Raw genomic sequence first — 21,458 nt, forward strand, 5'->3', positions numbered from 1 at the left:
CACCAAGACTGCCAAACACCCACTGTGTGGAAAAAAGAACAAGTAGTGCAGACAATAGAAAAGTAAACAACACACAAACTTGAGCTGCAGTGTCCCTGAAAGCTAGTCCACAGCCACAGAGCCAGTTGAGGATTGCAGCCCATCCAGGAGCCCAGTTGCTGAAGGTCACAGTCACGGAGCCAGTCAATGCTGCAGACAGTCCATGAGTCTGATTACTGAAGACCTCAGCCACAGAGCCAGTTCAGCGCTGCAGTCAGTCCAGGAGCCCCATGGCTCCAAATCCTTTTTTCACCACCCTGTTTACTGCGATAATGTGAAAGCCCTACCCTGATTTGTCTTCCCAACATGTAATACCTCATACTATGCAGATAAAACATCATTTCCTATTCCTTGGCCAACTTACCCCTTCTGATCATGTCCTGCTGTAATTCTTAATAATCATCTTCACTGTCTACAACACTAGCTTCCTTAGTGTCATCTACAAATGTACTAAACATGCTTTGTATTTTCTCATCCAATTTTTTGATATACAAACTCCATTTCCAGTAAAGTTGGGATATTTTCCAAAATGCAATAAAAACAAAAATCTGTGATATATTAATTCACGTGAACCTTTATTTAACTGACAAAAGTACAAAGAAAAGATTTTCAATAGTTTTACTGACCAACTTAATTGTATTTTCTAAAACATACACAATTAGAATTTGATGGCTGCAACACACTCAACAAAAGTTGGGACAGAGGCATGTTTACCATTGTGTTACATCACCTTTCCTTTTAATAACACTTTTTCATCGTTTTGGAACTGAGGATACTAATTGTAGTAGATTTGGAATTGGACATTTTGTCCATTCTTGCTTGATATAAGACTTCAGCTACTCAACAGTCCGTGGTCTCCATTGTCTGATTCTTCTCTTCATGATGCGCCATACATTTTCAATAGGAGATAGATCTGGACTGGCAGCAGGCCAGTCAAGCATACGCACTCTGTGTCTACAAAGCCATGCTGTTGTAGCCCGTGCAGAATGTGGTCTGGCATTGTCCTGCCGAAATAAGCATGGACGTCCCGGGAAGAGACATCACCTTGATGGCAACATTATGTCTCTCTAAAATCCTAATATACGCCTCAGAGTCAATGGTACCTTCACGTACATGCAACTCACCCATGCCGTGGGCACTGATGCACCCCCATACCATCACAGATGCTGGCTTTTACACCTTTCGCTGATAACAATCTGGATGGTCGTTTTCATCTTTGGCACGGAGAACTCGACACCTGTTTTTTCCGAAAACTAGCTGAAACGTGGACTCATCTGACCACAGCACAAGGTTCCACAGTCTTTCGGTCCATCTGAGATGAGCTCAGGCCCAGAGAACTCGCCAGCGTTTCTGCATAGAGTTGATGTATGGCTTCCTCCTTGCGTAATACAGTTTCAAGTTGTATTTCTGGATGCAGCGACGGACTGTGTTGAGTGACAATGGTTTTCTGAAGTACTCCCAAGCCCAGGTGGCTATAATTGTCACAGTAGCATGACGGTTTCTTAGGCAGAGCTGCCTGAGGGCTCGAAGATCACGCGCATTGAACAGTAGTTTCCCACCTTACCCTTTACGCACTGAGATGTCTCTGAAGTCTCTGAACCTTTCCACAATATTATGTACTGTAGATATTGAAAGACCTAAATTCTCTGCAATCTTGCGTTGAGAAATGTTCCTTTTGAACTGACTAACAATTCTCTCACGAATTTTGGCACAAAGGGGTGAGCCACGACCCATCCTTGCTTGCAAAGACTGAGCCTTTGATGAACGCTACTTTTATACCCAGTCATGATACCTCACCTGCTACCAATTAGCCTGCTTAATGTGGAGTCTTCCAAACAGGTGTTATTTGAAAATTCTGTGCACTTTTCAATCTTATTTTAACTCTGTCCCAACTTTTGTTGAGTGTGTTACAGCCATCAAATTCTAAATTTGTGTATATTTACAAAATACAATTTCAGTAAAAATATTGAAAATCTTTTCTTTGTACTTTTGTCAGTTACACTAGACACATTGACATTTTACCACAGCATGATGAAACAAGTCGGACTTTTGCACATTACCTGCAAGAGCTCTGCTCTACTCCCTTTAATTTTCTCAGTGTTCACATCTCTGAGCTCCAGATGATCTTTTTCAAAGATACTTGCCTTTTCATTGGAATTCCTGTTGTCAGAACCTGAGAATTTGGAAATGGAAAACTAAGCGATGGAAATCTGAAATGAACTCATGAACGATTGAGAAATGTAATTTCATATTAAATTACAAACATATTAATAAGTAGTGAATGCACAAAATTGCAAATGCCAGCTCTAAATATGGGAGTTCCCCATCAACACTAATACAGGAGAGACATCATAGTTATGGCTACAATTATTGAAGAAAAAATTCACCTTCATCTTTTCAAGAGGAATTACAGATAAGCAATAATTCTTACCTTTGCATTGACACTCACACTCTAAAATGTTGTTTTTAAATGTACCATTACAGGTAATGTTAAATGCAAAAAGAGTATACTTTATAAATGGTCACAACTTAAATGTTAGAAGACGTGATCAGACGTGGATGTGCTCACTGATAACGGCACTGTATTCAGTTGTGCAAGAAACTCCTCAGATAACAACGTACTCCACACCCACTTTCAGAATGACGTAGGCAAAAACAGCGAACAAAATTCATGCCTGAAACAAATAACTAACATAAATAAAACAAGTGCAGAGACCTCCATGGTATTTAATAGTATCATAAATACAAGAAATTCTGCATATGCTAAAAATCCAAAGCAACATACACAAAATGCTGGAGTAACTTGGGTGAGGCAGCATCCATGGAAATGAACAAACAGTCAACATTTTGGGCCGAGGCCCTTTTTTAGGACTGAAGAGGAAAGGGGAAGGTGCCAGAATAAAAAAAAGAGGTGGAAGAAGGATAGCTAGAAGATGACAGATGAAGCCAGGTGCGTGGGAAAGGTAAAGGGCTGGAGAGGAAGAAATCTGATTGGACAAAGGGAGGGAGGAGACCCGGGGGAAGTGATAGGCAGGTGAAAAGAGGTAAAAGGCCAGAGAGGGGAATAGAAGAAGAGGGGAGGGCAGAGGGGATTTACCCAAAGGAAGAACCGATATTTATGCCATCAGGTTGGAGGCTATCCAGAGAGAATATAAGGTGTTGCTCCTCTACCCTGAGAGTGTCCTCATTATGGCACAAGAGGAGGCCATCGACCAACATGTTGGAACAGGAATGGGTATCAGAAATAAAATGGTGGGCCAATCATTAAGTTCCACTTTTGGCAGTTGGAGCAGAGTTTCTTGACGAAGTGGTCCCTGAACTTATCAGTCTCACCAGTGTAGAGGAGGCTGCATTGAGAGCACTGAATACAATAGATGACCCCAGATTCGTAGAAGTGCCGCCTCACCTGGAAGGACTGTTTGGGGCCCTGAATGGAAGTGGAAGAGGTGGCGAATAGGCAGGTGTAGCACTCTGGCCACTTGTAGGAATAAGTGCTGGGAGAGAATTTAGCGGGGTGGGTCAAATGGACAAGGGAACCATGGAGGGAGTGATCCCTGCAGAAAGCGTAGAGTGTGGTGGCGGAAGGAGAGGTAAAGATGTGTTTGGTAGCAGGAGTCCTTTGGTGATGGCAGAAGTTGCGGAGAATGAGGTATTGGATGTGGATACTCATGGGGTGATAGGTAAAAACAAGAGCAACCTTATTACTATTAAGGCACAGGAAGATGGGGTGAGCACAGATGTCCAGGAAACGAAGGAGATACAGGTAAAGGCAGCATCAATGGTGGAGGAAGAGGACCCCTGTTCTTTGAAGGAGAAGGACCTCTCTGATATCCTACAAAAGGAAGTTTCATCCTGGGAAAGTTTCATGCAGCAGAGAAAAAGGAACTGAGAAAAGGGAAAGGCAGTTTTATAAGCGGCAAGGTGGGAAAAGACGTAGTTCAAGATAGCTGTGGGATTAGCCAAGTTTATAAAAGATGTCGGTTGGCAGTCTGTCTCCAGAGATGAAGACAGAGATCAAGGAAGGGGTGGGAGGTGGCGGAAATGGACCAAGTGAACTTAAGGGCAGGGTGGAAATTGGAGGCAAAGTTGATGAAATTGACAAGCTTTGTTGCACAAAGCAGCACCAATGCAGTCATTAATGCAGCAGAGAAAAAGTTGGGGAGCATTACCAGGGAACATCACTAACAGTGCCTGTCAAACTCAGGCCAGGAAAAAGGCCACCCACCAAAACATCACCACTTCCACATTCTTCTTTCAGTTGCACACCATCTTGACTTGAAAACATGCTGTTATGCCAATACATGATGAAAATTCTGGTCCTCCCAACCTGAACATGTGATGACAGTGTGTCACAGGGACTGAACTGGCTCAAGTTACCAACTTTGTGTAGAAAATAAGGATGGGGAATAAATGCTGGTGTCACTGGTGATACCCACATATTAAAATGTTTTTTTGTGAAAATAAAACAGAGGCAATAATCAAAAAAAAATCTATTGGAAAACTAGAGCAATAAACAATATGCTGAAAGAACTCAAATGGGCTCTGAAATGGAATTCCAAAACATTTTGTACTTTCACCCTCCAGATGCAAGTTGTACTATGAATAGTTCTCAACACAACACCCAACAAAAGATATATTGATGTTGAAAGGAGTATAGTGAAGACTTACAGAAATGATTCTGGTTTGCAAATGAGAAAATACAAAAAGAAATATGAATTAAGATTATATTCCCAAGAATTGAAAAGATAATTTACTCTACTGAAAATATGAATGAGTATTGATAAATAAAAACCTCTAAAATTAGATGCCACAGCCTAAAAAAATATACTCCTACTTCAAGCCTAAAGGAACAATTTACCTTTTTGCTTAAAACTGTCTGCTCTAATGAAGTCATCCCCAGTAGTTTTTTTTTAAAAAGAGAACTAGACAATTAAAATAATGTCATTTTACAATTGGCACCCGAAGGGTCAAATTTACATGGAAAAATAGTCATGATGTAATTGCATACACAATGTTTCAGTTACAAATAATGCAAACGGCCCAGCTTCAGTCCAGAGGTAAAAGTTCTAATCATACTCCAATGTCCAAGGATTGCAGAAGATCAAATTACAACAGCATTGTTTGAAAATTATGAAAATATTGAACCCATAACAGTAGTCACCTTGACAGAATACAACCTATATAACAAATAAAGCAGTCAATAGTTCCTTAAGGCTGTCATAGCTAAGGGGAGATAATGGGGATAAGCTCCCTCTATCTATTAAATACTCCCAATAACATTCGCCTCAAATAGACTTTGACAGCTCAAGTTCAGTTCCTTGCCTTCACATGTAGATTAGCTACTAAGCCCGGCAGAACTGTTTCTACTAATAGAAGTGACAAAGGTTGGTTACTGACATCTTAAAACCAGTCGCTTTGGGCAGATGGGGCTCATCAGCTATGGTTGGCAGCTCATCTAGGAGAAGGAAAACTCTGATCTCAAACCTCTGCTGCCTTGCGGCTATTCCCACTCATGGGGAAGACATCCGGAGTAAACCCAAAGGAAAGAATCTGGAGCTGGAGTCCTTAAGGCAGTCCTACGTTGAGGTCAATGCTGGTGCCAAACTGTACCTGTTTCTTTATTGTGGCTGGCAACTTCAACCATGCTAACTTAAAATCAGTCCTCCTAAAATCTATCATCATGTTGACTTTACTACCAGAGATGAGAATGCATTAGACCTGGTTTACACATCATCACTGGTGCATGCAAACCTGCTCCACATCCTCATCTTAGATTCTCTGACCACTTATCCATTATTCTGATTCCTGCATACCACCCACCGAACCACTGATTAAACACGTCAAACCAGTTCAAAGGAGATAAAGACCAGACAAGAGACCTTCATCCCCTCCCCTCCCACCTTTGTATTCGGACATCTTCCCTCTTCCACTTCAGTCCTGAAGGAGGACCCTGGCCCAGAGATTGTATATTCATTTCCAGCATTTTGTATGTGTTGCTTTGGATTTCCAGCACCTGCAGATTTTGTGTTTATGATTTGCTCTGCATAACAGGACTGTTTTGAAAACGCAGAATGAAACATGATTAAGGAACGTCACATGAACATCGATGAATATGTGAGATCTGTGACTGACTACACAGAGAAGTGGACACGTTCACTCCGCACTTCTCTTCCTGATAGGCAGGAAGTTTTTTAATGCTCAGTTTGATGCCCAGAACGATGTGCTGGCAAGGAAGGCCCACCCCAAAGAAGCAGGATAAGTGGTCAGAGAACCTAAGATGAGGATCTGGCCGCAGATGACATGAGGAAAACCCTAGCCAGGGTCAAGCACGTAAAGCTGTGAGGCTTGATAATATATCTGGCCATGTGCCGAGGGACTGTGCAGCCCAGTTATCCAAGGTTCTAACAGATACCTTCACCGTCTCTCCTGGATCGTCCACTGTGCCCTCAAGCTTCCGGAAGCCACCACCAGCCTGGTGCCCAAAAGGGCTACAGTACCTGCCTCAAGAACTGACGTCCAGTGGCACTGACCTCAACAATAATAAAGTGCTTCAAGCGGCTTGGTAGGGATCACATTAAATCCCATCTTCCTGCTTCACTGGACCCTTTCCAGTTTGCTTATCACTCAAATCGGTCCACTGATGATGACATGGCCCCTGCATTCCATTCTGTCCTGTCCCACCTGGAAAATGGTGTCTCATATGCCAAGATGCTGTTTATGGGTTTCAGCTCAGCATTTAATATGATCGTCCCTCAGAAGCTGGTGGGGTTAACTGTCCTCGTTGGGTCTCAACACCTCTCTCCGTAACGGAATGCCGGACTTCAGGATAGAAAGCCCACCGTCAGTCCATATCAGCAGAAACATCTCTAGCTCCAGGGCTGCGTGCTCAGCCCACTGTCATTCATGCTGCTGATGTATGACTGCATTGCTAGATCCAGTTTCAACCGAATCACCGAGTTTACTGATGACACAACAGTGGTTGGCCTCATCAGCAATGACGATGATACGGCTTACAGAGCAGGAGGTAGAGTGGCAGGTAGAATGGTGCAAGCACAAGAACTAGAGTCTCAATGTGGACAAGACCAAAGAGGTGACTGCCGAATTTAGAAAGGTGCAGGCTGACCACTCCTCACTGCACTATGAGGAGATAGGAGCACCAAGTTTCCAGGAGCGCACATAATGAACGATCTCACCTGGTCCCTCAACACCACTTCTTTGGTCAAAACAGCACTGCAGCATCCCTATTTCCTGAAGTAATGGATGTGAGTGAAGCTGCCTCCCCCCCAGTATTTTAACCATTTTACAGAAGCTCCATTAAGAGTGTCCTGAACAGTTGCATCACAGTCCGGTTCGGAAATTGTAAGGCACATAATTGCAAGTCCCCACAAAGGATTGCAAGGATCATCAGGGTCTCTTTTCCACTCATTAGAGATGTGTATCAGGAGCACTGAGTATACAGGTCCCCTAGCATTGTCAGTGATCCCACCCATCCATCAATTTCTTTGACCCCCTACTATCGGTCAGGAGGTACCATAGCATTAGGATAAGAACTGTTAGGATGGGAAACAACTCCTTCCCTTAGGCCATAAGACTACTGAACTCCCTGCCACCGCCCAGGTCTCATCACGTATGAAGCGCCTGTAGTGTTATACAGTTTACTTTTTAAAACTTGTATTGTATAACAAATATGATTTTTCAAAATCCTGCTTAATTCCGAATAAAAAGCAGGGAATGACAAAAAAAATCAAAGCCAGTCAAAACTCCATCAATCCTCAATTTAAAACTGACCTCCCTATTTTTCCCTTTTCCAGTAAACCATTAGAAAATATCAAATCATCAGCTGATGGTATGTATTCCTTGTCCTAGACCAAGTGCCACCTCAGACTATACAGCCAGTCCAGAAAAAAAATAGTACAAAGACCTTTACCGTTCACTTCACTTGTCGATCAAAACCATGTACACAAAATGGTACCAAAAATATAACACCATTATAAAGAATGGCAGGAAATGGTTATGTCTACACTACCATAACCACTTCAAACTTACTTTTAAAAAACCAACAGAAATCAAATTTTATTAGGCTTCAAAATCTCATTTACACCCCTTTAGCAATTAACTATCAGATCTATTTAAAGTGCTTTAGTAAGTTGTTTAGTTGCTAGCAATTCCAACAAAAATAGCAATTTATTGATTTAATTCAACATGTTTTTTTACCATCTTTTGTTTTGCTTGTCATTTTCTGTTTGAGGTCATCTTTTGAGTAACTGCAATTTTCTTCATCTCCATTGTCGTGGCAGCAGCTACCAGAAGTTAATCCAACAGCTTTCTCATCACTTTCATCTTCATAACTGCTGTGGCTTTTACAATATAAGCTGTAAAAAAGGCATTTTTACAAGGCAATAAATACATAAACATATTTAGACATCAAAACAGAAATAAGGCCATACAAAAAAAAACAATTGCATCCCATTCTCTTTCAGAAGCAGTCTCTCTGGTATGCAGCACCACAAAATATGGGGCAAATCAGCAAGGAGTTTTCAAAGGGGATGGCACAAAATGGTAGCAAAGATAATTCCGAATGGAAGACTCTCAGACCAGAGGCACAGTCTCAAAATTGAAGGACATCCCTTTAGAACAGAGATGAGGAGGAATTTATTTAATCAGAAAGTGGTGAATCTGTGGAATTCATCGCAAGCATGGCAAAGTCATTGGGTATATTTAAACCAGAGGTTTTTTTGGTACTTAATTAGAAACTGCATCAAAGATTATGGGGAGAAGACAGGAGAAGGATTGAGATGGAATAAATCAGCCATGAGCAGACTTGATTGGACAACTGGCCTAATTCTACTCCAATGTTTTATGGAATCACAGCACATTTCAGAGGGGTACATTTTGAAAGAAAAGTCAGATGAAGTGCATACATATAACCAAGATAACTGATAAAAGATTATTTCAAGGAAAGAACTGAGTATTTGGATCACAATATTTCCACTGAAAGAAAGATCTACAAGATCTTGAGCCAGGGAATTTGTATGCATTTAAGAGAAAAATATGTAGGATATTCCTTATAGAAAACCTGTGATGGAATGCCAAGAGCTTAACACTAGTGCAAGCAGTGGTGCATTGTAGAAGTATTGCCAGTTAAAATTTAAGGGTTAATTTGCCAGTTGGTAAACCAAGAGTTTATCATTTGAAAGACCTACTTAGAGAGTGAACGCGGAGGATGTTTCAAATAGTGGGAGAATCTAGGACCAGGGACAAAGACTCGGAATAGAAGGACATCCTTTTAGACCAAAGATGAGGAAGAATTTCTTTAGCCACAGGGTAGTGAATCTGTGGAATTCATTGCCAAAGGTGGCTGTGGAGGCCAAGTCGTTTGGTATATTTAAAAGCGGATGTTGATAAGGTTCTTGATTAGTAAGGACCAAAGGTTACAGGGAGAAGGCTATGAAATGTGTCTAAAAGAATCACAAAAGCATGGGAATGAGCCTACATCTGGACCACTCTAAGCGCCAGTTTGTATTTGTGATATCAGGTGAAGGATAGATAATGTCACTCTCCCCAACTCTTCTTCAAAGTAAGATCACGGAGTCTCACGCATGTACTTAAATGGTCCAATATCGCAGCCAAAATATAACATCCCTGATAATATGGCAATACGCTATTTAAATGTCAACCTTTATTATATGTGCTCAATTATCTGTGCAAGTCAAATCGTATGAATATGTCACTTTCATACCTGTCAACTCCTTTATCAACACATTTAATAAGCATTGCGCTGGTAGAAGCTGCACATTGCAAGTAGCAAGTCTTGGAACCGTCCTTAGCTTGATGGTTCATAAGCATTTCGGTCTGGCTGCAAGGAGAATGTCCCTGTGAAAAATAAATGTTCTATATTTGAAGTGAGCATCAGTTTTGACTAAAGATCTGGAGGAAGATGAAAATGACATTCAGTCAAATGCACTTGCCAGATACTAAAGCCAAGGTGAAAATCATTTTAAGATAAAAGCTCACATGCAAATTAATGGAAAGTTAGATATGACATCATTCTTAATAGTATGCAAGTACATAGGCAAAGAGGTCAATATTCTGCTACACATGTGAAGATTTAACTTCCTAAATGAGAAATTTCCTATTTCTAACCTGGGGGTCTACCTTTTGCCCAAAGGCATTCTGCCCTTCTTGATGTTCCAGCTCTTCTTCTTTCGGGCAAACAGCAGCTGGAGCATCTTCAGCACTTTCAGAGGAGCTGCCTGAACCAAACATGTCACATTTTTAAAGAGATGGCAAGAAATCTCACATGATAACTATCTGTAACACCAACACATCTCAATGTTTAAGACTATGTTTAGTGAAATATTAATCCTCATACAGAAGTCTATATAAAGTAAGATCCAAATAAAGCAGTGAATTTGTATGCAAGTAAACAACTGAAAACATTATATTGTACATCAGAATACTGTATTCAAGTACAATGAGTGAAGGTTCAAAGTAACTAAGTCAATCTTAAACTGTCTACATTCCCAAAGCCTGAGAATGCATCTGCAAAAAAGTAAAAGAGAAATGCAAATGCTGGCTGTGCAAAATAACAGAAAATGTATGTAGGAAACCAAATCAAAACCTATAAATGCTTTGACATTTGCAATGGATCAAGACAGGAAACCTAGGAGCTTTTAATTTATCTCAAAATAGTTTCAAAATAAAAATATTAAGCAAAGATTCTGTCACACCAATGTGGTCATAAAAATTACTGCATCATTGTACAAATTATTATGGCATTGAGGGCTTGCCACATACATTTCAATCCAGGAAAAGACTGACCAGATTATTGGAAATGTTGCGTCATGCTTATAATTATTTGTAGCTCTTTTCTCTTGAACTAACAAGTTCATGCACGAAATAAATATTATTTGTCTTTACTCTTAACTTCTCTGTACAATATGCAGATGCAGATTAGGAACTAGGAGGAAAATTGAACTGAGCAACTTTCCTCACTATCTTGCTATCTGTCTCAGACTTAAATTTCTGCCTTTTATTAAGATTTTGAAAATACCGATGCTTGTCAAATGATGGAAACTATATTATGATAAACTTCAGCTAAGATAAATTTCCTTCTGTAAAAGGGCAAGGCAGAAGATACATTACCTTCAAATTTCTGTTCAGTTTTATGATTATGACACCAAACCCTACAAATGAAATTAAAATAAATTTTAAAACACAACCATCATGGTGATAAGTTATTGTACATTGCAAATATATTAGGAACATATACACAATATTTCCAAATGCTGCACCAAAATCTCCAACATTTGAGAATAAAGGATAAAATTTATTTTCAAAATCATGGTTTTTATTAAAAATTTGAAATGATTGCTTGTAAGTGAGGTGTGTGAATGAGGTCTCTGTCAGTCAGTATTGACCATGGATGCTGCGCCCTAGCTGCCTAGATACACAAGCCTGGGCAGTACGACATGGAAAGCAAGCCGTTGCCCAATTGCTTGTATACCTGGCTTATGCAGATTGTGCATTTCATTTGCACTAAGTATTGCAAATGTTAGGATCAGGACATTTAGTCTCTGCTTATTATGGCTTGAAGGTCTAAATGAACAGACTGAACAGGCAAGGGGTCATATTTAATGACATGCAAACTTATCACAGGATCACCAATGTAAAGGCACTAGTGGGTGCTTCCCTTATCTCATTAATATTTTCTCCAGTGTCAAAATGGATATACATGTCAGCAGAACCCAACACCTTCTTGAAAATGCTTAACATTTTTACTAATTAATGGAAATCCCTGCTTCAAACCAGAAGCATTTAGGATTGCATCAAGAATTCTTAAGTTCCTTCACTGGGAAGACACATGCCTGTGTTAATGGCAGGAGTGTATCACCTACCTAACCCTTCAAGCCCATAGCCAAATTTGTGGCAGAATTTCTCATTAGCCACCTTCAAATCCACAGTGCTGAAATGAAAGCAAGTCAGCCTTGACCACAAGGTACTGCATAGTAAAAAAGCAGGGCCCAGCAAGATTGTAATCAACCACATCCACAGGGAAAATAAGAATTGGGAGTACAGAATTTATCTAACTGCTGCTGCACTGAACAAATAAATATTTCACTCCATCCAGCCAAAATTCCTTTATAACTTGCAGCAACAGCACCAAGGTAGGATTCAATCATGGATTACAATGATACACCTCATCAGATAATGAGAATAGTCTCACTGGAGCCACTGTGGTCTGAGTTAGTTGAAGGTTTCCCTCTCCCTGATGATGTGATTACTTCAAATTAGTTTTGCTCAGAAATTAACAATGTTAGCTTTACAATGATGAATTTTGCAGTAACATAATGGTGTAGTGGTTTTGTTCTCCGTATCTTTGAAGAAAATATATTTTTCCCAGATGAGGGAATTACTTTATGTGCAGATGTTGAATGCAATGGCCATATACTTCAGCATCTTAGTAGAATTGCTGCTTCATATCTCAAGCAATCTGGTTCAAAAGTAACTTCTGGAGCTGTCTGTGTGGTGTTTGCATGTTCTCCATGACCATGGGGTTTATTCTGAGTGCTCTATCTTCCCACATCACAAAAATGTGTGAGCTCGTAGGTTAGTTGACCACAGTAAACTGACCCACTGTGAAGATAAATGGCAGAATCTGAAGAGCTGGTGTGAGTGTGAAGTAAAATAGACTTAAGTAGAATTAGTTTACAAAAAACAAAAAGGTGCTTAATAGTAATCATGGGCTCAGTGAGCTGAAGGATCTATTTCCATAGGGTCTCTTTCAATGACTCTAAGGGGAAGGCCCTTTTTAACAAGACAGTAGGCAGTAAATGCTGAGAAATTGTCTCCAAATGGAGAGACTAGAACTAGGAGAGAATGGGCTCTAAACAAGAGATGAATTAAGAGTAGTTTCAGCGACAGTGTTGTGAAATCTTGGACATTGTTAAAACAGTTGTAGACTAGTGTGGCTCCACAAAAATCACAAAACAGAAGCCCTGGATGAGCCATGGGATCCTCAGTTTACTGAGGGACAGCTCAGAGATATTCAAGTCTGGTGACAAAAAGTGACAAGAGCCTGTGGAGCAGATTCAATGGGCTAAATGGCCTAATTCTGCTCCTGTAACTTATGGTCTAAGAGGTCCGGGTACAATCCCAAGAAAAATGGCACCAGAGGTTTTTATAGACCCAGGCAACTTCTTCCAGCTTGTCCACAAAACAGCTTATTCTTCCTTTCTTACGTATTTAATTTCTTTTCAAGGTGGCTGGGATTCTGTCAGTTCGTGATCTACAGCTACAACTCAAACCACAGTTCTTCGCAAGCAGTGGGTTTTCACATTGGCTGTGCAGCCTGGCGTTTCAGTATCTCCAGGAACAGCCTGGAAGACTCGCATCTTTGGGGAGTGGCCCCCGTAGACAACCCAGTTCCTTGCCGACTCCACCGACTAAAGCATCACGGGAGACTGAAGCATCGGGACAGCAGGCATTGTGCGCTGCTGTTGGAAGGAGGCCCCTACACTTTAGATACATATATCTGGCTAGTGAGAAAGGGCCTGTCTGAGTTTTTGATGGACTCTAAATCAGAGTCTGTTTGGGAGGAGCTCTTGCTATTGCTTGCATGGGGGGAAGGGGTGCTTCTGCTGGTGCAAGTGGCAGGAGGGGGAGGGTCAAAGCTTCTGCTTGTGTGTGGGAGGGGGGCTTTGGGGTTCTGATGTTAAAATCATTCATTCTTAGAGGTTTCTTGTTTGTGGATGTCTCTGTGAAGTGTAAGAATTTCAGGCTGTATATTAAATTGAACCATTTGAAGCCATCTCACAGGCATACTGACAATTCCGGACTGTATTTGAATCAATGAAGGATGCTCAACGGTTGTTGCAGGGTTTGAATACTATCACCTCTTATACACTAAAATAAAGCAACATAAGCAACAACAGCACTCTGCTTCCAGATAAGCTCACTTTGACCGTTTAAGCATAGAGAAACCATCACAAACTCCCGCAGTCTCTGATGATCCTGTGATTTCAGTCTCTGAGGCCAACGTGAGAGCAGCCTTCAGGAAAACGACCCATGAAAAGCATCTGATCCAGATAGGGTACCTGGCCAAGTATTAAACAGCTGCACTAATCAAGTGGCTGAAGTGTTTTCTGAGATCTTTAACCTCTTGCTTTGGCAATCTGAGGCACCACCTGCTTCAGGCAGTCTTCAATTACACCGGTGCCCAAGAAGAACAGGGTGACCTGCCTCAATGACGATCATCCAGTAATAATTACATCCATAGTAATGAATTGCTTTAAGAAGCTTCTTTTTACATTATATGTCAGTGACTTTGATGACAGCATTGTAGCCAATTTTGGAGATAATACAAAGATAGGTGGAAGGGCAAGTAGTTATGAGGAAGTAGAGAGGCTACAGAAGGACTTAGAATAGAATGGGCAAAGAAATGGCAGATAGAATAAAGTGTCAGGAAGTATGTGGTCATGCACTTTGGTAGAAGAACTAAAAGTGTTGACTATTTTCTAAATGGAGAGTAAATCAAAAATCTGAGGTGCAAAGGGACTTGGGTGTCCTCAGGCAGGATTCCATAAAGGTTCATTTGCAGGTTGAGGCAGTGGCGAGGAAGGCAAATGCAATGTTAGCATTCGTTTTGAGAGGATTAGAACAGGGGTCCCCAACCTTTTTTGCATCGTGGACCGGTTTAATATTACCAATATTCTTGCCGACTGGCTGACCGGGGGGGGGGGGGTGGGGGGGGGTTCAAGTTCAATAATGCGTGACAGGGAATGAGGAAAGGTGTAGCTGACTCATATCATTTCATATTGCCAAATCATATCGTTTCCTCGCGGCCAGGTAGCACAAGCTTTGCGGACCGGTGGTTGGGGACCACCGGATTGGAATATAAAAGAGTAAAGCTGAGGTTTTATAAAGCATTGATGAGAGCATACTTGGAGTATTTTGAGCAGTTTTGGCCCATTTATCTAAGAAATGATGTGCTAACATCAGAGGGGGTTCAAAGGAGGTTCACAAAAATGATTCTGGGATTGAAAGACTTATCATATGTGGAGCATTTGCTGGCTCTGGGCCTCGACTCACTTAAATTCAGAAGAATGAGGGGTGACTTCATTGAAACATAATGAATGGTGAAAGACCTCGATAGTTGTTACCCCTCAACCATCTTGAGCCAAAAGTGATAACTTTAACCTCATTGAAACATGCTTAAGGACTCACTTTCAAAGACTCTTTACCTCATCTTCTTGATATTGTTTATTTATTTATTAACATTATTTCTTTCTTTTTGCATTTGATCAGTTTGTCGACTTTTGGTTGAACGCCCAAGTTAGTGCAGTCTTTTATTGGTTCTATTATGGTTATCATTCTATTATGGAGTTATTCAGTGTGCCAGCAAGAAAACGAATCTCAGGATTGCATTCAGGGATATACATGTTCTTTGATAATAAACTTACTTTTAACTTTGAATTCTCTAAACGCCAAGGCTATTCAATCAATGACGACATTCCAGGTAGATACTGATGGACATCAATAATAAAAGCTTCAAGGGAAGTGGGGAAACAGGCAGAAACATAGAAAACCTACAGCACAATACAGACCCTTCAGCCCACAATGCTGTGCCGAACATGTACTTACTTTAGAAATTACCTAGGGTTACCCATAGCCCTGTATTTTTTCTAAGAAATGTGGATGAGATAATATCTGATCTCATAAAACAGTGAAACGAGCTCCTGAGGCCTTGATGTCCACTGCTCTCATCTCATTCATTTGAATATTCTTATTAGAGTTGCTGGATTATTCTTTCTATACACTGCCTTGAAAGGATCATTTACTCATTTTCATCACAAGCTGACAAAGACATTAAAGATAAAATCAATTTATAAAAGATAAAGATTAGCTTTATTTGTCAATTGTACACCCAAACATACAATGAAATGCATTGTTTGCATCAGTGACTACAACAGTCACAGGATAGGTCAGGGACAACTTGCAAGTGTTGTCATGCCTCTGGCACCAATACCACATGTCCACAATTTACTAACCACGTCTTTTTGGAATGCGTGAGGAAACCAGAGCACTTGCAGAAACCCACACAGTCCCAGGGAAAACCTAATTTGAACAATATAAACACCTTTCATAACAGTGACCTGACAATAAATAATAATTTTCTACTTGTGTATTTGGGGAACCTTTCTTACACTTCCATTCAATAAAAGGTTCAAAAAAGAGACTTGATAGAATTTGTGTCACTGATATTGTGAGATTATATGCACAAGGACACTTTACCTGTAAACTCCCCGGAATTCATTTTCCCTGACTGCACCATTATCACTCCTCACACAGGGATAGTGATAGACCTTCCTACAGTATGTTGCAGCACATTTAACAGCAGCTCCAGACTGATGACAGTGACTGCATTTCTAAACATAAATGTAGACAGGAATGTAAAAAAACTGTTCTCTTTAACCAGAGCTAAACAGATGAAAATTAAGATAAAAATACAGGCATTTGCCATTGTCAATTAATGGAAATAGCCAAACAAAAATATGAAGACTCAAATACTTATTTAAAATTATTGCAATTACTCATCGTTCCACGAAGATATTTTCATTAATTTTTATTATTCAATATTTCTACTAAATTAAACCATGTTCCCCCCAAAAAATAATTCATTAAATAGCAAGCAATCTTCATAAATACCAATTCTTTGATCTTAGTATGAAAAACTGTGCCACAAATCAAAGCATTGAACAAATTCCTGCCTTTTGGACTAACAAGTTCTCCTCCTGCAGATATTCCAAAGCTTGTCCACCATGAGCTTTTCCCCATTACCTTCTTAAAATCAGCATTAATAAATTTGCAATTCTCCAAATTAGTAATGCTCATGGTTAAATACTGAGCCTCCAGAACAGATCACAGAGGTACAGCACATCACATCCACTCTCATCTTCACCTTCAGTTCAGTACCAAGGGAGTGGTGCACTGCCAGAAGTGCAGTCTTACAGATAAATCATTAAACCCAAACCATGTCCTGTTTCTTCAGGTGGATTTAAAATATTCCATGGTACAACTCAAAGAGTAAAGAAATTCTTCCCACTCCTTGACCAATTCTTCATCGAGATCCCTAAAGATAAATTATGCCTTCATTGCTCTTAATGGAATTTTGCTATATGCTGGCTGCTGCATTTCCCTACAATACAATAGCAAAAACAGTACAAAAATATTTAAGCAACACACATAAAAGTTGCTGGTGAACGCAGCAAGCCAGGCAGCATCTCTAGGAAGAGGTGCAGTCGACGTTTCAGGCCGAGACCCTTCGTCAGGACTAACTGAAGGAAGAGTGAGTAAGGAATTTGAAAGTTGGAGGGGGAGCGGGAGATCCAAAATGATAAGAGAAGACAGGAGGGGGAGGGATGGAGCCAAGAGCTGGACAGGTGATAGGCAAAAGGGGATACGAGAGGATCATGGGACAGAAGGTCCGGGAAGAAAGACAAGGGGGGGGGGACCCAGAGGATGGGCAAGGGGTATATTCAGAGGGACAGAGGGAGAAAAAGGAGAGTGACAGAAAGAATGTGTGTATAAAAATAAGTAACAGATGGGGTACGAGGGGGAGGTAGGGCATTAGCGGAAGTTAGAGAAGTCGATGTTCATGCCATCAGGTTGGAGGCTACCCAGACGGAATATAAGGTGTTGTTCCTCCAACCTGAGTGTGGCTTCATCTTTACAGCAGAGGAGGCTGTGGATAGACATGTCAGAATGGGAATGGGATGTGGAATTAAGATGTGTGGCCACTGGGAGATCCTGCTTTCTCTGGCAGACAGAGCGTAGGTGTTCAGCAAAGCGGTCTCCCAGCCTGCGTCGGGTCTCGCCAATATATAAAAGGCCACATCGGGAGCACCGGACGCAGTATATCACCCCAGCCGACTCACAGGTGAAGTGTTGCCTCTCCTGGAAGGACTGTTTGGGGCCCTGAATGGTGGTAAGGGAGGAAGTGTAAGGGCATGTGTAGCACTTATTCCGCTTACACGGATAAGTGCCAGGAGGGAGATCAGTGGGGAGGGATGGGGGGGACGAATGGACAAGGGAGTTGCGCAGGGAGCAATCCCTGCGGAATGCAGAGAGAGGGGGGGGAGGGAAAGATGTGCTTAGTGGTGGGATCCCGTTGGAGGTGGCGGAAGTTACGGAGAATAATATGTTGGACCCGGAGGCTGGTGGGGTGGTAGGTGAGGACCAGGGGAACCCTATTCCTAGTGGGGTGGTGGGAGGATGGAGTGAGAGCAGATGTACGTGAAATGGGGGAGATGCGTTTAAGAGCAGAGTTGATAGTGGAGGAAGGGAAGCCCCTTTCTTTAAAAAAGGAAGACATCTCCCTCGTCCTAGAATGAAAAGCCTCATCCAGAGAGCAGATGCGGCGGAGACGGAGGAATTGCGAGAAGGGGATGGCGTTTTTGCAAGAGACAGGGTGAGAAGAGGAATAGTCCAGATAGCTGTGAGAGTCAGTAGGCTTATAGTAGACATCAGTGGATAAGCTGTCTCCAGAGACAGAGATAGTAAGATCTAGAAAGGGGAGGGAGGTGTCGGAAATGGACCAGGTAAACTTGAGGGCAGGGTGAAAGTTGGAGGCAAAGTTAATAAAGTCAACGAGTTCTGCATGCGTGCAGGAAGCAGCGCCAATGCAGTCGTCGATGTAGCGAAGGAAAAGTGGGGGACAGATACCAGAATAAGCACAGAACATAGATTGTTCCACAAAGCCAACAAAAAGGCAGGCATAGCTAGGACCCATACGGGTGCCCATAGCTACACCTTTAGTTTGGAGGAAGTGGGAGGAGCCAAAGGAGAAATTATTAAGAGTAAGGACTAATTCCGTTAGACGGAGCAGAGTGGTGGTAGAGGGGAACTGATTAGGTCTGGAATCCAAAAAGAAGCGTAGAGCTTTGAGACCTTCCTGATGGGGGATGGAAGTATATAGGGACTGGACATCCATGGTGAAAATACAGCAGTGGGGGCCAGGGAACTTAAAATCATTGAAAAGTTTAAGAGCGTGAGAAGTGTCACGAACATAGGTAGGAAGGGATTGAACAAGGGGGGATAAAACTGTGTCAAGGTATGCAGAAACGAGTTCGATGGGGCAGGAGCAAGCTGAGACAATAGGTCGGCCAGGACAGGCAGGTTTGTGGATCTTGGGTAGGAGGTAGAAACAGGAAGTGTGAGGTGTGGGAACTATAAGGTTGGTAGCAGTGGATGGGAGATCCCCTGAGCGGATAAAGTCGGTGATGGTGTGGGAAACAATGGCCTGCTGCTCCTTAGTGGGGTCACGATCGAGGGGTAAATAAGAGGAGGTATCCGCGAGTTGTCGCTGTGCCTCGGCAAGGTAGAGGTCAGTACGCCAGACTACAACAGCACCCCCCTTATCTGCGGGTTTAATAATAAGGTTAGGATTAGTGCAGAGGGAGTGGAGAGCAGAGCGTTCCGAAGGAGTGAGGTTGGAATGGGGACAAGGTGCGGTGAAGTCGAGACAGTTGATGTCCCATCGGCAGTTAGCGATAAAGAGATCCAGAGCAGGCAGAAGACCAGAGCGGGGTGTCCATGAAGAAGAGGAGGGTTGAAGACGGGAGAATGGGTCATCGGTGGGGGTGGAAGAGTCCTTGCCGAAGAAGTAGGCTCAGAGACGGAGACGGCGGAAGAAAAGTTCCGCATCATGGCGAACACGGAACTCGCTGAGGTGTGGGCGAAGGGGGACAAAGGTGAGGCCCTTACTGAGGACAGAGCGCTCTGCTTCTGACAGTTGAAGGCCGGAGGGGATGGTAAAGACCTGGCACGGATGAGAGTTGGGATCAGAGGGGGGAGGCTGGGGGCGTCAATGGAGAGGGGAGGGTTGGGGTGAGAGGAAGATGGAGCCTCTGAAGACCCAGGAGCTGACGATGGGATCTGAAGGAGATGGGATTGCAGAGAATTGGTGGGGGAAGGGGAGACGGGAGTCACAATAGCAGCACATAAAGACCCGGCCTGGAGTTCAAGGCTGGAGTCGCAGTTGGTGGTTGCGCAATCACTTTGAATGTGTCCATGGTCGTTGCTGGAGTCCGGGTTTTGAATATACCCTGAGGTGTTGGAGCCGGCGAGATCAATGGCAGAAGCAGCAATCTGAAGTTCATGCCTGCTAGTTTCATGGCCAGCAGGCTCTGGAGTCCATAGATGTAGGATCTTGCGATCTTTGCCTAACATGACAAAGTCAAAAAAACGGCGATTGCAGGCATGAATCCGATGGAGGATGAAATAACGGGTAGGACCATTACAGACGGCGAAGAAAGTGTCCCGAAGGTGTGGAAGGGTCTGGGATAGGGACACCAAGTACCTCCTCACGGCGGAGAGAGTCACCTTCAGAGCTTGACGGGAGAAGCGGCGAGAGGCAGAGTCAATAAAATGTGAGTACCTGGGATCCTCAGAAGGTCCAAATTGAGAGGCTTGGAAATGAATCCTAAAGCCAACTGGAGTAAGTTGGCGATGGAGGCACGTTCCAAGACAGGATATATGGCTGTGATAGCGAGTCTGAGTCAAAGTGTGGTCGAAAAGTTGAAGAGCCGAAGAAATTACAGATGGGGAGCAGTGAGAGATGGTTTCACTGAACTCCCGTCGAAGAGAGGATCTAAACTTCTTCGGTGTAGGCATCACCGGAAGAGGCTTCGCAGTAGTGAATTTAAAAACGCAAACAAGAGGAATTTTGCAGATGCTAGAAATTCAATCAACACACATAAAAGTTGCTGGTGAACGCAGCAGGCCAGGCAGCATCTCTAGGAAGAGATGCAGTCGACGTTTCAGGCCAAGACCCTTCGTCAGGACTAACTGAAGGAAGAGTGAGTAAGGGATTTGAAAGTTGGAGGTGGAGGGGGAGGGGGAGATCCAAAATGATAGGAGAAGACAGGAGGGGGAGGGATGGAGCCAAGAGCTGGACAGGTGATAGGCAAAAGGGGATACGAGAGGATCATGGGACAGGAGGTCCGGGAAGAAAGACAAGCGGGGGGGGGGGACCCAGAGGATGGGCAAGAGGTATATTCAGAGGGACAGAGGGAAAAAAAGGAGAGTGAGAGAAAGAATGTGTGTATAAAAGTAAGTAACAGATGGGGTACGAGGGGGAGGTGGGGCATTAGCGGAAGTTAGAGAAGTCGATGTTCATGCCATCAGGTTGGAGGCTACCCAGACGGAATATAAGGTGTTGTTCCTCCAACCTGAGTGTGGCTTCATCTTGACAGTAGGGGAGGCCGTGGATAGACATGTCAGAATGGGAATGGGATGTGGAATTAAAATGTGTGGCCACTGGGAGATCCTGCTTTCTCTGGCGGACAGAGCGTAGGTGGGCCACTGGGAGATCCTGCATATGGACAATGCTTTATAAACTAAATTTATTTTCTCTATTT

At 42.5% G+C, this 21,458-nt stretch overlaps 1 protein-coding gene across 1 annotated transcript in view; it reads right to left on the reverse strand.

The window, feature by feature from the left end:
* The window catches only part of setdb2 (SET domain bifurcated histone lysine methyltransferase 2), an 84,795-nt gene that overhangs the window by 47,842 nt on the left and 15,495 nt on the right, over positions 1-21,458 (reverse strand). Inside the window, 6 exon segments of the mRNA XM_063051112.1 lie at positions 2,100-2,212; positions 8,254-8,411; positions 9,779-9,912; positions 10,183-10,292; positions 11,185-11,225; positions 16,333-16,466. Of these exon segments, the coding sequence (XP_062907182.1) occupies positions 2,100-2,212; positions 8,254-8,411; positions 9,779-9,912; positions 10,183-10,292; positions 11,185-11,225; positions 16,333-16,466 (690 nt within the window).

Source organism: Mobula hypostoma, chromosome 6 (assembly GCF_963921235.1).
Source record: "Mobula hypostoma chromosome 6, sMobHyp1.1, whole genome shotgun sequence".
In the NCBI taxonomy this organism is placed as follows: Eukaryota; Metazoa; Chordata; class Chondrichthyes; order Myliobatiformes; family Myliobatidae; genus Mobula; species Mobula hypostoma.